This window comes from Somniosus microcephalus, chromosome 32 (assembly GCF_052327205.1).
Source record: "Somniosus microcephalus isolate GS21.2 chromosome 32, FLI_Smic_1.0, whole genome shotgun sequence".
NCBI classification, from domain to species: Eukaryota; Metazoa; Chordata; class Chondrichthyes; order Squaliformes; family Somniosidae; genus Somniosus; species Somniosus microcephalus.
The window spans coordinates 17,324,019-17,338,287 of NC_141018.1; the positions used below are offsets into that span (position 1 = coordinate 17,324,019).

At 46.9% G+C, this 14,269-nt stretch overlaps 1 protein-coding gene across 2 annotated transcripts in view; it reads left to right on the plus strand.

Moving 5' to 3' along the window:
- Positions 1-14,269, plus strand: part of man2c1 (mannosidase, alpha, class 2C, member 1) — an 88,615-nt gene that overhangs the window by 16,553 nt on the left and 57,793 nt on the right. For both annotated transcript variants that reach the window (XR_015074352.1, XM_085972162.1), the window contains exons 8-11: positions 2,531-2,641; positions 3,548-3,640; positions 4,975-5,091; positions 8,919-9,014. Coding sequence is in view for 1 of the 2 variants with exons in the window: in XM_085972162.1 (XP_085828288.1) it covers positions 2,531-2,641; positions 3,548-3,640; positions 4,975-5,091; positions 8,919-9,014 (417 nt within the window). In the remaining variant the exon portion in view is untranslated. The remainder of the gene's footprint in view (positions 1-2,530; positions 2,642-3,547; positions 3,641-4,974; positions 5,092-8,918; positions 9,015-14,269) is intronic.

Below are 14,269 nucleotides of genomic sequence, written 5' to 3' on the forward strand. Positions count from 1 at the left end.
CCCTTGAAGTCCGGGTATCATTCTGGTAAACCCACGCTGCACTCCCTCCAAGGCCAGTATATCCTCCCTAAGGTGTGGTGCCCAGAACTGCTCACAGTACTCCAGGTGTGGTCTGACCAGGGTTTTGTACAGCTGTATATGAGCAGTATAGCTCATATCTAACTAGTAACTTACTCTCTCTAAACTAACTGCAGTTTTCCTCTTCGCACAGGACTGTAGCAACTGCATATCCATCACATGGTCAGTCTGTCCAGAGGGTGATGACTCTGAAAAAAGAAATACTTAACCTAGCATCTAACCTAATGCCTACCCTCTAGTGCTATCAGCCTGACTGTCCAATCCTTTCGTCATTTTGGAAACCTTTTAAGCCTGCATTTCTCTAAACTAAATAGCCCCAATTCATGAAGCCCCTTAGGCTAGGTATCATTCTGGTCATCTTCTAGAATTATAGAGTCATACAACACAGAAGGTGGCCATTCAGTCCATCGTGTCTGTGCTGGCTCTGAAAGAGCTTATCCAACCAGCCCCACTTCACTGCTCGTTCCTCATAGCCCTGCAATTTTCTCTGTACCTTCTCCAGAACCTTGATGTCCTTCACCATATGTGGAATCAAAACTGGACACAATAGGGCCAGTTTTGTTTCGCCTTGCTCCAAAATATCCCAACAAAATAGGCGCAATGCAGAGAAAAAAATGGGAGCTATTCCTTTGCTCCCATTTTGCTCTTGAATAACACTGCACAGAAACTTCCTTTATGGCTCACCTGACTGTGCCTGGAGAATGCAAGTTTCATGCGAATGAATGTTACAGGTCTTTGTGCACAGGTTTCGTCCACTAACACCAGGGGGCAATCTGCTCCCAGAGAAACCTGGTGCTATTGATTCCAGAGCTGCTGTTTGGTTCTATTTGTCTGGTGGGACAGGCTGATATTTAATTTTGACTTTTTTTTAACAAGAATTGGTTTTGCTGCTTCTGTACTTGTTGCAGAATGTTGTTGGTCCTTTTACACTTGGTAATGGAGGTCATGTCAGTACCTGCCCTTTGGGGACTTGGCTTATTTGGAGGCAGATGAGGAGAAACGGCCGCAAGACTCATTGACTGCTGCTGAAGTCGTTCAGCCAGGCATCCCCTGAGCCACGAATGCCTATTTCCCTACCACGCAGTAAGAAGCATCCCTCTCCCTGACTGTACGGCTGCTCCATAAACCCAGAATAAAAAGGGGAGCCTCTCGGACAATCCAGTACCCTCCCCTAGTCCTGTCGTATCATTCTTCACTCAGAGGGTGGTGAATCTCTACCCCCAGAGGGCTGTGGAGGCTCAGTCACTGAGTATATTCAAGACAGAGATCGATAGATTTTTGAATATTAAGGGAATCAAGGGATATGGGGATAGTTCAGGAAAGTGGAGATGAGGTAGAAGATCAGCCATGATCTTACTGAATGGCGGAGCAGGCTCGAAGGGCCAAATGGCCGACTCCTGCTCCTATTATGTTCTTCATACCCACACTTAATATCCCTGTTCCTCCACCTAATACTTAACACCATGATGCCAGCCTCCTCCCAGTCAGACTGTAGGTGTGCCGGAACTGCTGCTCGGAGGGCTTGCTACTACCATCCCAGGCATGGCACAGCAGCATGCATTCATTCACGGAATGGAACCTTTAACTAAAACTAAAGACCACTGACATGCGATTTACAGTTTCTGACACACTCGGATTTTTAAAATTTACCAATCTTCATCAGGAGTTTTCCAGATAATCCTTCCTCGTCATCTGCAAAAAAAAAATCGATCGATCCTTCTGAGTCTTTCATGAGATTTTAACTTTCCCCGCCCCTTTAATGGTCTTCGTCTTCATAGCTGTGGCCAATAATGTGCCGTTAATCCCGAGAGGAGGTGCGGATCAGCTCCTGATCCTGGCAGAGGGCACTTCTGCCATGTCCTAACACGCACCAAGCCTCGCTCACCCATCACCCCTGTGCCCGCTGACCCACATTGGCTCCCGGTACAGCAACACCTCCATTTAAAAATTCTTAACCTCGTGTTCAAATCCCTCCATAGCCTCGCCCCTCCCTATCTCTGTAACCTCTTCCAGCCCCACAACCCTCCAACTCTAGCCTCTTGCGCATCCCCCCGCGCCCTTTGCCTCACCATTGGCGGCTGTGCCTTCAGCCGTCTAGGCCCTAAGCTCTGGAATTCTCTCCCTAAACCTCTCCCCCTTTCCTCCTTTATAACGCTCCTTAAAACCTACCTCTTTGACCAAGTTTTCAGTCACTCCTCCTAATGTCTCCTTCTTTGGCTCGGTGTCAATTTTTGTTGTGTTTACGCCCCTGTGAAGCGCCTTGGGACGTTTTACCACATGAAATGGGCAATAGAAATGCAAGTTGTTGTTGTGAAGGACTTTTGAGAATGTGAAAGATGGTATATAAATGCAAATTCTTTTTCCAATTACTTTCTGAATTTAAGTGCTTAAAGAGATAACTAATACTGAATTAACAAGAGCTATTAACATTTCCTTTCACTTTTTCTAACAGGCACAGCAGCTGGAGTGGGTAAAGAGCTGGTATCCAGGCCTGTACACACAAATCCAGGAGTATGCTCAGAAGGGGCAGTTTGTCACAGTGGGAGGCACCTGGGTAGAAATGGTAAAGTATCAGAGCTATGATTAGAAAGTAGTGCATGCCACCGTCTGTCCATGTTACATTAAATGTCAGCTTATCTCCGCTGGTAATGGGTCAAAAGGCTGTGAGGCCATTTCCTACTCCAGGGTTTGAGAATATAGCTTAGTCCAAGTGCGGTACTGAGGAAGTGCTATACTGTCTGAGTGCCATCCTTTGGATGAGATGCAAAGAAGAACGATGAGTCCTGATTAACATTCCTCCCTGAACCAACACCACCAAAACGCTGATCACATTGCTATTGCTATATGTAAAGCACTTTGAGACGTGACAAGGCGCTATATCAGTGCAACTCTTTTATTAACCCCGAGACACATCTTTTAAAATTGAGGCGTTGCCGGACCGGGAGCCAGTGTAGGTCAGCGAGCACGGGGGTGATGGGTGAGCAGGACTTGGAGCGAGTTAGGAAACGGGCAGCCGAGTTTTGGATGAGCTGAATTTACAGAGGGTGGTCGCTGGTGGGCTGGCCAGGAGAGCATTAGAATAGTTGTATCTGGAGGTAACAAAGGCACGGATGAAGGTTTCAGCAGCAGATGAGCTGAGGCGGGAGCGGAGATGGGTGATATTACGGAGGTGGAAGTTGGCCATCTTGCTGATGGAGAGGATATGGGGTCGGAAGCTCGTCTTAGATTCAAATAGGACACGGTAGCAGCGTGTTGGGTCTCCAGTACTGCACTACTCCCCAACATTTTATAACTGTAAAAGAGTGAACATTTGTTTTTCTTAAACAAGAGCGGTTATATTTGATACAGATTTAGAAATCTATGTCGTTGCTCCTGTTTTGTCAGTTTTGGGTTGTAATCGAGTTTTACTCGGATTATGAAGCAGTCGCGAAGCCAGCCAGTTGGGGGCACTAATGTACAGGTTTTTCAGGATGGAAACCTCCCCTCTGGTGAATCCATGGTGCGGCAGTTCCTCCAGGGTCAAAGATTCTTCCAGCAGGAGTTTGGAAAGCATTGCTGTGAGGTGAGTGATTAACGTGGCAACGAGGCCTTTATCAGAATGTAATTTCTGCATAGTTACTCGAGTAAGAACAGAATCACCAAAAGGGATTTTCGATCCCCACTCTAGACAAACACTGTTTGTATTATAACTGCCTATTTTCTACTGTGTACAAACGGTGTAATATAAGATTCGCTTCTGTGGATGGGGGGAAATAGCCATTTAAAGGGATATTCCAGGGATCACTTTTAATGACTTCATAATCAGCATACATCTCTTAATACTTTTAATGTAAATGTTAACTTTTTTTATTTTTACGGAAACTCTCTGCCCTAATCTGTGTATAATTGTTTCCTCCTGCCTCACTTTTTTGAAAGCACTCGAACACTCAAGATCTGACACAGGATGACATCGCAATGCTCTAAGACACCAAGTACCCATTCCGCCCCTTTCAAAATCCTCCCGGCAACAAAATCGAAATTTAAGTGCACACCGATCTCCGCGTAACCAGTCGAGTTCCACATTCACCTCATTTTAAAAAAAAAAAGCCATTCATATGGTGCATAAATGAAGACTTTGATTTTACTAAGAATCATAGAATAGTACAACACAGAAGGAGGCCGTTCGGCCCATTGAGTCTGCGCCGGCTCTTTCGAAGAGCAATCCAGTCAGTCCCACTCCCCCGCTCGTTCCCCATACCCCTGCAATTTTTTTCTCCTTCAAGTATTTATCCAATTCCCTTTTGAAGGCTACTATTGAATCTGTATCCACCGCCCTTTCAGGCAGCGCGTTCCAAATCCTGACCACTTGTTGCGTAAAAAAGTTTTTCCTCATGTCGCCTCTGGTTCTTTTGCCAATCACCTTAAATCTGTGCCCTCTGGTTATCGACCCTTCAGCCATTGGAAACAGTTTCTCTTAAGTTACTCTATCCAAACCCTTCATGATTCAAAGTCATTAATATATATCAAAAACAGATCCTCATGCTGGAATAATTGTCCACAGGCACCTGCAGCCCTCTGGTACCTTGCCCACGTGCCCACTCTTCCTGTGTGATTCTATTTCATCATCGCAGCTATAACTCGCAAAATTGGCGATTACCCTCCTCACTGACTTTCACACAAGTCCTTCTATTGAGTATCATTGGCTAACAAACGGGAGCGTTGGTCGGTCCTTGTCCTCCCGAGCCCATTGGGACACGGGCCAATTTTAGTGCCACCTTTTTGCCAGCACGGACCAGGGTCCTTCACATGCTCGTTACCAATGCCATGCGGTACATTTGCACACTGGGCTATTTGTGGAGCTAAAGAATGTTACCAGTTAAAAATGACGCATTCTTTCTCTCTTTCTTTTTTAAATAGTTCTGGTTGCCAGATACGTTTGGATATTCCGCTCAGCTGCCACAGATCATGCAGGGGTGCGGGATCACACGCTTTCTAACTCAGAAGCTCAGTTGGAACCTAGTGAATGAATTCCCGGTAAGTTGCCTATTGAAAGCGGTACTCACTGCGGGAGGCCCAAGTTGCTGTTTGGAGGATTTTCGATATGCCCATTAAAATAACTTGAAAACGTTAAGAGAGAGCGTAACGCACTGGAAGTGTATCGGGCAGGCTGGTGGTACAGTCAGTGCAGTGGTTTATTCCCAGTCACAAGCCTTCAGGATGTTCCTGTCACGTTGCAGTTTAGAGGCAGGTGGAAGCTGTCTGCTTGTGCGCGAGTGCCATAATTTTGAGGGCAGCGGGTATTGGGCCTACTAAGCCTGCTTTGGTGGCTAGGCGAAAGCAACTTTTGGGGAGGGCGCTTTAGATAGTAACGCTGACATCACGTGTAACTTAAATGGCACTCCTAGGTTGGCGGGGCTCACTGAGGTAAAGGATGGCAGCATTAGGGAATGGAAGCATTGAAGGAAAGCACAGGCCAGAGGCACGATCTACTTTGCCCTAACTCCAGCCTCGGAATAGAATCCCTTATAGCACCAGCAATGTTCCCTCTGATTTTTTTTTTCATGCGCGGTCCCTTGAAATTGCTGCACGGCCCGTTCAAATTTTGCGCATGCGCAATGTTATAAATCTCATCATTCATCAAGAAACTACTCGTGAAATAATGCTGGACGGCCAGCTGATGGCGCCGCCCAAGGAGTATAAATACTCGGGCATCGGCCCCAGCTTGCCAGGGACATTTTGTAAGACAAGGAACTAGTGAAGTACAACTAGACTTCCATGTTCTGAAACAAGTTGATTAAAGTCTTGCTTTATGCTCAAACCAAGTGCGTAGTGAGTTTTATTACGTCACACGGGTTTTACAATCCAGAAGCCGGTGAGCGGCCTGAGCGGGACCTCACAGACACTGCGCCTCCACGCAGCCGCGCACCTCAGAGGGAACGTAGAGCACCAGTATGATGCTTGCATCCCTCAGAAACCGTTTTCTGAGTGAGGCTAACTTTGTGTCACTTTTATGTACTATATTGTGAACACTTCCACGCTGTAAACTCATTGGGTTGAAAAAGAAAAGACAGACTTGGATTTCTGTAGCGCCTTTCACGACCACCGGACATCTCAAAGCGCTTTGCAGCCAATGAAGTACTTTTGGAGTGTGGTCACTGTTGTAATGTGGGAAACGCGGCAGCCAATTTGTGCACAGCAAGCTCCCACAAACAGCAATGTGATAATGACCAGACAACCTGTTTATGTTATATTGATTGAGCAGTAAATATTGGCCAGGACACTGGGGAGAACTCCCCTGCTCTTCTTCGAAATAGTGCCGTGGGACCTTTTGTCCACCTGAGAGAGCAGACAGGGGCCTCGGTTTAACGTCTCATCCGAAAGACGGCACCTCCGACAGTGCGGCGCTCCCTCAGCACTGCACTGGAGTTTCAGCCTAGATTTCTGTGCTCAAGACCCTGGAGTGGGACTTGAACCCACAACCTTCTGACTCGGAGGCGAGTGTGCTGCCCACTGAGCCACGGCTGACACTGAGGGCTGAGACCACCTCAAGCTAATTTCTTATCTGCCAGTATAGGATGTGTTCTCCGGCATAAGATATATGTGCCTAATTAACCAGCATAATAGACTAGTATGCAACATTACCTCTCTTCTACACTATTGATGCATTGCGTGTAAATTCTAGATAAATAGGATAGGAAAGTGACAGCATTGTGTTTTCATCATGATTTAATTCACATAAAGAGACACTTTGGGATATATTTATACCCGAGGCTGCAGTTCAGGTTCGAGTTCGGCAGAACCCGGTTGACCCCCTTTGAAGGTTCCGCACGCCCGAAACATTAACTCGTCCGTTTCCTGCGTGCAGTTCCGGTCACCACATTACAGGAAAGATGTGATTGCACTAGAGAGGGTACAGAGGAGATTTACAAGGATGTTGCCGGGAGTAGAGAATCTTAGCTATGAGGAAAGACTGGATAGGCTGGGTCTGTTTTCCTTGGAGCAGAGGAGGCTGAGGGGAGACCTTATTGAGGTGTATAAAATTATGAGGGGCATAGATAAAGTTGATAGGAAGGACCTATTACCCTTAGCAGAGGGGTCAAAAACCAGGGGGCACAGATTTAAAGTAATTGGTGGAAGGTTTAGAGAGGATTTGAGGGGAAATTTCTTCACTCAGAGGGTTGTGGGGGGTCTGGAACTCACTGCCTGAAAGGGTGGTAGAGGCAGAAACCCTAACCACATTTAAAAAGTACTTGGATGTGCACTTGGGATTCTCTAACCTGCAGGGCTACGGACCAAGAGCTGGGAAGTGGGATTAGGTCGGATAGCTCTTTGTTGGCCGGCGCGGACACGATGGGCCGAAATGGCCTCCTTCCGTGCTGTAACTTTCTATGATTCACAGATGCTGCCTGATCTGCTGAGATTTTGCAGCATTTTCTACCTTTTTGTCTCAAATTTCCAGCGTCTGTGGCATTTTTGCTTTTTGTTCAAAGTCCAGAGTTAAGTTGGGCCTTCACTCTGAATCTACGTGGCCAGTTTAGGGTTGGTGTGAAGCTGAAACCGTTTTATATCAGTATTAAACTTGTCGTGTAAACTTGCACCCTTAGATTTTGATTCATTCATTAAAAAAAAAGTTACCTTGGAATTTCTTTGCTGGAGTACAGTGCCATGCATGCTCAGCATCATCTGGTACCTCATCCAAGTAGTCATTCCTTGTATGTGAGGCTGGATGATGAGCGTCGGCAAGCTTTTTGGCTGTGGGAGGCATCGCATTTGAGCCCAGTCATGTCCTTGCTCACTGCCCGCGCCACGTGCTTCGAGCAAGGATGGCGGGACAGTGGTCCGGACCAGAAACTCTGGTCCTGACTATCCCAGGTGTACTGAGGCCAGGTACAGTTAATAGATCATTGCATTCAACACAGACTGGGGATCCAGAATGATACCGGGGCTTAGAGAGTTAAATTATGAGGACAGGTTGCATAAACTTGGCTTGTATTCCCTTGAGATTGAGGGGTGATCTGATCGAGATGTTTAAAAGGTTAAAAGGATTTGATAGGGTAGATATGGAGAAACTGTTTCCTCTTGTGGGGGAATCAAGAACAAGGGGGCATAATTTTATAATTAAAGCCAGGCCATTTAGGAGTGAAATCAGGAGGCACTTTTTCCACACACAGGGTAGTAGAAATCTGGAACTCTTCCCCGCCCCCCCCCCCTCCCCCAAAAGGTTATGGATGCCGGGGGACAATTGGAGCTTGAAAAACTAAGATTGATAGATTTCCCGGGGCTCCTTCCGTGACCTTCTCACCAACCGCCCCTCCTCGGGGCTCCTTCCGTGACCTTCTGCACCTGGTCTTCCCTGACGGTCACCCCTCCAGGTACTAACCAGGCCTGGCTCTGCTTGGCTTCCAAGCCTTGCCAGTGACCCTGTCCCTAGTCCCAGGAACAGGGCTTTGTGGTTCAGATTGAATGGCGGAGCAGGCTCGAGAGGCTGAACGGCCGACTCGTAATGTCACTGTCCAAACTGGGTCTTGGTGATCTGTATGGATCAGCTACTGAGTGCCTAATTAGTTGATCAATTGGAAGAGTTCCTACTTTGCAAGTTTTGATGTTTGTCTGAAAGCAACTTGTGTTGAGACATGCCGGAAGGTTATCGTTGCAGCAGGAATTGAAGCATGCGCATAAATATACGCCGAGCAAGTCCTATCTGACGCCTTCTACTAGTGTCTTCCTTGTTTGGATTTGTTGTACTTTTGTGATTATTTCGACAGATAGTGAACTAGAAAACGCTGCCGCCTCAATTTATTGTCATGTCCAGTAATATTTGTTTATCTTTTCCCCCTTGTGTTCTTGGCGACCCCCTGCAGCACCACACGTTCTTTTGGGAGGGAATTGATGGCTCCAGGGTCCTGTCCCACTTTCCACCTGGGAACTCCTATGGAATGAAATGCAAGGTAGAGGAAGTAAGTATGAAGTAAACGTCAATCTTAATAGTACAGAGCAAGGGTCAAAAATAATTGCTTTTCGTAGCAGGTTGACTTTTTTCCTCTCTTTTGAAACAGACCCATAGGATTCGCACCCAAAGCCACAGAAGCAATGAACACGCTCTAAAACTGCCCTTCCTAGAGGATTTATAAAATAGATGATGTCCCGCGATGCCCACCCATTGCGGAAAACCTCAAGCGCACCAGTGGATACCGCGTGATCTCTCTATAAGGCCACCCTGGCGTCCGCACGCCTTAGCGAGAGTGGTAGGCAATGTTCCCTGTAAGCTGCTCATTGTTCTGCATTGGCCTGCTTCTTTTAATGCGCGTTCCCTTTACATTTCTGCGCATGCGCAGTATTTACAATGAAAAAGCCGGTGAGCGGCCTGCGTGGGACCTTTCCCTAGAGGGAACATAAGAAATAGGAGCAGGAGCAGGAGTCGGCCATTCGGCCTTTCGAGCCTGCTCCGCCATTCAATGAGATCATGGCTGATCTTCTACCTCAACTCCATTCACCGGCCCTATCGCCATATCCCTTGATGCCCTTACTAGTCAGAAATCTATCGACTTCTGTTTTGAATATTCTCAATGACTGAGCCTCCACCGTCCTCTGGGGTAGAGAATTCCAAAGATTCACCACCCTCTGTGTGAAGAAATTTCTTCTCATCTCAGTCCTGAATGGCCTACCCTTTATCCTGAGGCTGTGGCCCCTGGTTCTAGACTCCCCAGCCAAGGGAAACATTCTCCCAGCATCCACCCTATCAAGCTCTGTAATAATTTTGTATGCTTCAATGGGATCCCCTCTCATTCTTCTGAATTCAAGAGAATACGGGCCTAGTTTACTCAATCTCTTCTCATACGACAGTCCCGCCATCCCAGGAATCAATCTCGTGAACCTTCGTTGCACTCCCTCTATGGCAAGTATATCCTTCCTTAGGTAAGGAGACCAAAATTGTACACAGTACTCCAGGTGTGGTCTCACCAAGGCCCTATATAATTGGAGTAAGACTTCTTTACTCCTGTACTCAAATCCTCTTGTAATGAAGGCCAGCATACCATTTGCCTTCCTAATGGCTTGCTACACCTGCACATTCACTTTCAGTGACTCATGTACAAGGACACCCAGGTCCCTTTGAGCATCTGCATTCCCCAATCTTTCACCATTTAGGAAATACTCTGCCTTTCTGTTTTTTCTGCCAAAGTGGATAACTTCACATAATCCATCTGCCATGTTCTCGCCCACTCACTGAGCCTGTCGAGATCCCCTTGAACATTAGCAGCAAGCAGTCGGAGTGACCGCTTCCAGCGGATCCGACGCCTCCTGGACCTGTAGGTGGAGCTTTCAGCCAGGCTCAGGAGCAGACCCACTCGGAGGTCTTCCGAGCTACTTTTTTTCCCCCCTCTCATCAGAATCCCATCCTGTGCATCTCCTGGTCCGTACGGTCATAAGGGAACATGTACTGATCCTGAGCTTTAAAGCTCTGGAACCAGTGGACGCTTTGACCCCTGCCGGGATGCTGTAGCGGACATTATGGAAGTTCAGTCTTTACCTTTCACGCCGGCACAGACTCGCTGGGCTGAATGGCCTCCTTCTGTGCCATTATGACTCTATGACATAGTGTAGACAGAGGCCTGGGAGCAGCTCCACTCCCCTGCTGTTGCGGCAAAACAACGACAACTTGCATTTATATAGCGCCCTCAACCTAGTAAAATGTCCCAAGGCACTTCACGGGAGCGTTATCAGACAAAATCTGACACCGAGCCACATAAGCTATTAGGACAGGTGACCAAAAACTTGGTCAAAGGGGTAGGTTTTAAGGAGGAAGAGAGAGAGGTGGAGAGGTTTGTGGTGAGAATCCCAGAGCTTCGGACCTTGGCGGCTGAAGGCACGGCCTCCAATGGTGGGGCGAAGGAAATCGGGGATGCACAAAACAAGCCAGAATTAGAGGAGCGCAGCGATCTCGGAGGAGGTTACAGAGATAGGGAGGGGCGAGGTCATGGAGGGATTTGAGCATGAGGATGAGAAGTTTAAATTCAAGATGTTGCTGGACCGGGAACCAGAGAAGAGAACATGGGGGCGGGGGGGGGTGGGGGCGGTGGGAAGCTAAAACCTTCATGCAAAAAAAAACCCTCCTATCCCTTCATACCACACAAACGCGAGGCAAGTATATTCTGCCGGTGCTTTATTACTGTGGCTTTGTGAACAGGTATTTTAGTGTGCACCTACATGATTAGCCTATTTTCGTTTTCTTTTATTTTGCTGTCTTGTCGGAAAGACCCAACCAGAGTGCAGCAATGTATAGTGCCACTGAGCTGTAATCGCCTGTCTCGATGTTTACATAGAAACATAGAAGATAGGAGCAGGAGTCGGCCATTCGGCCCTTCGAGCCTGCTCCGCCATTCAATGAGATCATGGCTGATCATCCAAATTCAGTACCCTGTCCCTGCCTTCTCCCCATATCCCTTGATCCCTTTAGCCTTAAGAAATATATCCAACTCCTTTTTGAATATATTTAATGAACTGGCCTCCACCGCCCTCTGTGGCAGAGAATTCCACAGGTTCACCACTCTCTGGGTGAAGAAATTCCTCCTCATTTCAGTCCTAAATTGCTTACCCCTTATCCTTAGACTATGACCCCTGGTTCTGGACTCCCCGGCCATCATAAACATCCTTCCTGCATCTAGTCTGTCCAGGCCTGACAGAATTTTATAGGTTTCGATGAGATCCCCTCTCAATCTTCTAAACTCCAGTGAGTATAAGCCCAATCGACACAATCTCTCCTCATACGTCATTCTTGCCATCCCAGGTATCAGCCTGGTGAATCTTCGCTGCACTCCTTCCATGGCAAGAACGTCCTTCCTCAGGTAAGGCGACCAAAACTGCACACAATACTCAAGGTGCGGTCTCACCAAGGCCCTGTACAGCTGTAGCAAGACATCCTTGTTCCTGTACTCGAACCCTCTTGCTACGAAGGCCAACATACCATTTGCCTTCTTAACCGCCTGCTGCACCTGCATGCTTACCTTCAGCGACTGGTGCACAAGAACACCCAGGTCTCTTTGCACTTCCCCTTCTCCCAATCTATTGCCATTCAAATAATAATTATCTGCTGGGAAGACAGGTCCTTTCAAACACTTACAGGAAAATTGGGAGAAAAACCAGAACACTTTTTTTGTTTTGTAAATCTAATAAGGCTGAAGGAATACGTCTGGCATAAGCCCATTGATCAGCAAGAAGGAAGCAATGGCCGTATCTGTCTCTTCAAGGCTAGGACAGTCCAGATGTCTCGGCTTCTAACTCTCTGTCTCCTTGCTGAGCACACTGATGTATAGAGCTGCTTATAAAATTTGGCAAAGGCTGTTTTAATCAGCTCGGGGTTAGTTGAGACACCCTGCTACAATGCTTGCCTACCTCTTGTGTCATGTGCTTTATTTGCCGTGTCGCCGTGTTTGAAGTATTGAGCTTTCACTTTCCAAAGGAAGAACGACATTTGAATGTTTTCAAATTCAGCCTAGTTATTTTGCATGGCGACGTGCTTCATGAGTCATGTTGAGGGATTTAATCTCCAAATCAAGGCCGTTGTCTTCTTTTTGCATGTGGAGCATGAGATCATACAAAACCTAAAGCTTTACCCGCCTCTCCGAATGTTGCTGTCTGGTAAATAACGATTTCTATACGAATTACGTTGCCACATCTTGACAGTGGAAAGAACCTTTTTTTTATTAAAAAAAAAAAAAAATGGAATTGAAAATATTTCATTGACCAATTAAACGTCTTGAATCATTGTATTTTTTTAAATGGGTTCATAATTCATTATTTTGATAAATCATGAGACTTTATTGAAGAGATATTTGCTTATGTTAATTATTAACACGTGTTCATCATTAAAATGTTTTCAATCTCTAGACTTAAGTCTTCAAAGACAACAAAATCCTTAACCATTTCTGTTCTGTTTAAAAGGTTTGCTCCTCTGCGGTGTTCAATCCATTCTCAACTTCCTCGCCGCATTTAATTCAGTCTTCACAGAGCTGTTTGGTGCAGCCTTGAGCTCCAGTTTTCTCATTAGCCAGTGTCTTTGTTTTAGGGTTGCTTTTTAAATTGCGTTTTATTTTCTCCTCTCCGTCATTCTAGCAGCGCTGGAAATGCACCAGTTCAGAGGGCGTGCAGCTGCAATGCACCACAGTCTCGCTAACTCCACCAAGCAGACAACTGGGGAGGATATTTCCTCAAATTTTGGCTGCTTCTCTCTGGGTAGAGGGTTTAGTTTCCTTATGACCACACAGCTCAGATCAGCAACTCTGTGCAGCCGGAGGAAGGAGGCACTTGAGATATGAATTTGCATCCTTCTGGATGCTAGGATCTTAGGGAGGACAGAGGATCAGAGAGACCTTGGTGTGCATGTACATAGATCCCTGAAGGCAGCAGGACAGGTAGATAAGGTGGTTAAAAAGGCATATGGGATACTTGCCTTCCTTAGCCGAGGCATAGAATATAAGAGCAGGGAGGTTATGATGGAGCTGTACAAAATGCTAGTTAGGCCACAGCTGGAATACTGTGTGCAGTTCTGGTCACCACACTATAGGAAGGATGTGATTGCATTGGAGAGGGTGCAGAGGAGATTCACCAGGATGTTACCTGGGCTGGAGCGCTTCAGCTATGAAGAAAGACTGGACAGGCTGGGGTTGTTTTCCTTGGAGCAGAGAAGGCTGAGGGAGGACCTGATTGAGGTGTACAAAATTATGAGGGGCATGGATAGGGTAGATAGAAAGGAACTTTTCCCCTTAGAAGGGTCAATAACGGGGGGGGGGGGGGGGCATAGTTTCAAGGTAAGGGGCAGGAGGTTTCGAGGGGATTTGAAGAAAAACTTTTTCACCCAGAGGGTGGTTGGAATCTGGAACTCACTGCCTGAAAGGGTGGTAGAGGCAGGAACCCTCACAACATTCAAGAAGCATTTAAATGAGCACTTGAAACGCCATAGCATACAAGGCTAGGGACCAAGTGCTGGAAAATGGGATTAGAATAGATAGGGCTTGATGGCTGGCGTGGACACGATGGGCTGAAGGGCCTCTTTCTGTGCTGTATGACTCTATGCTTCGCAGGCTATTCTGTTGGAGTGTCAGTGCCTTGCCCTATAACCCTTTGAGAACTCTGGCTTGTGGGCCCCCCCTCCCCCCCCACTTAATTCACCCCATGATTGGCGGCCCTGTCTTCAGTCGCCTAGATTCTAAGCTCT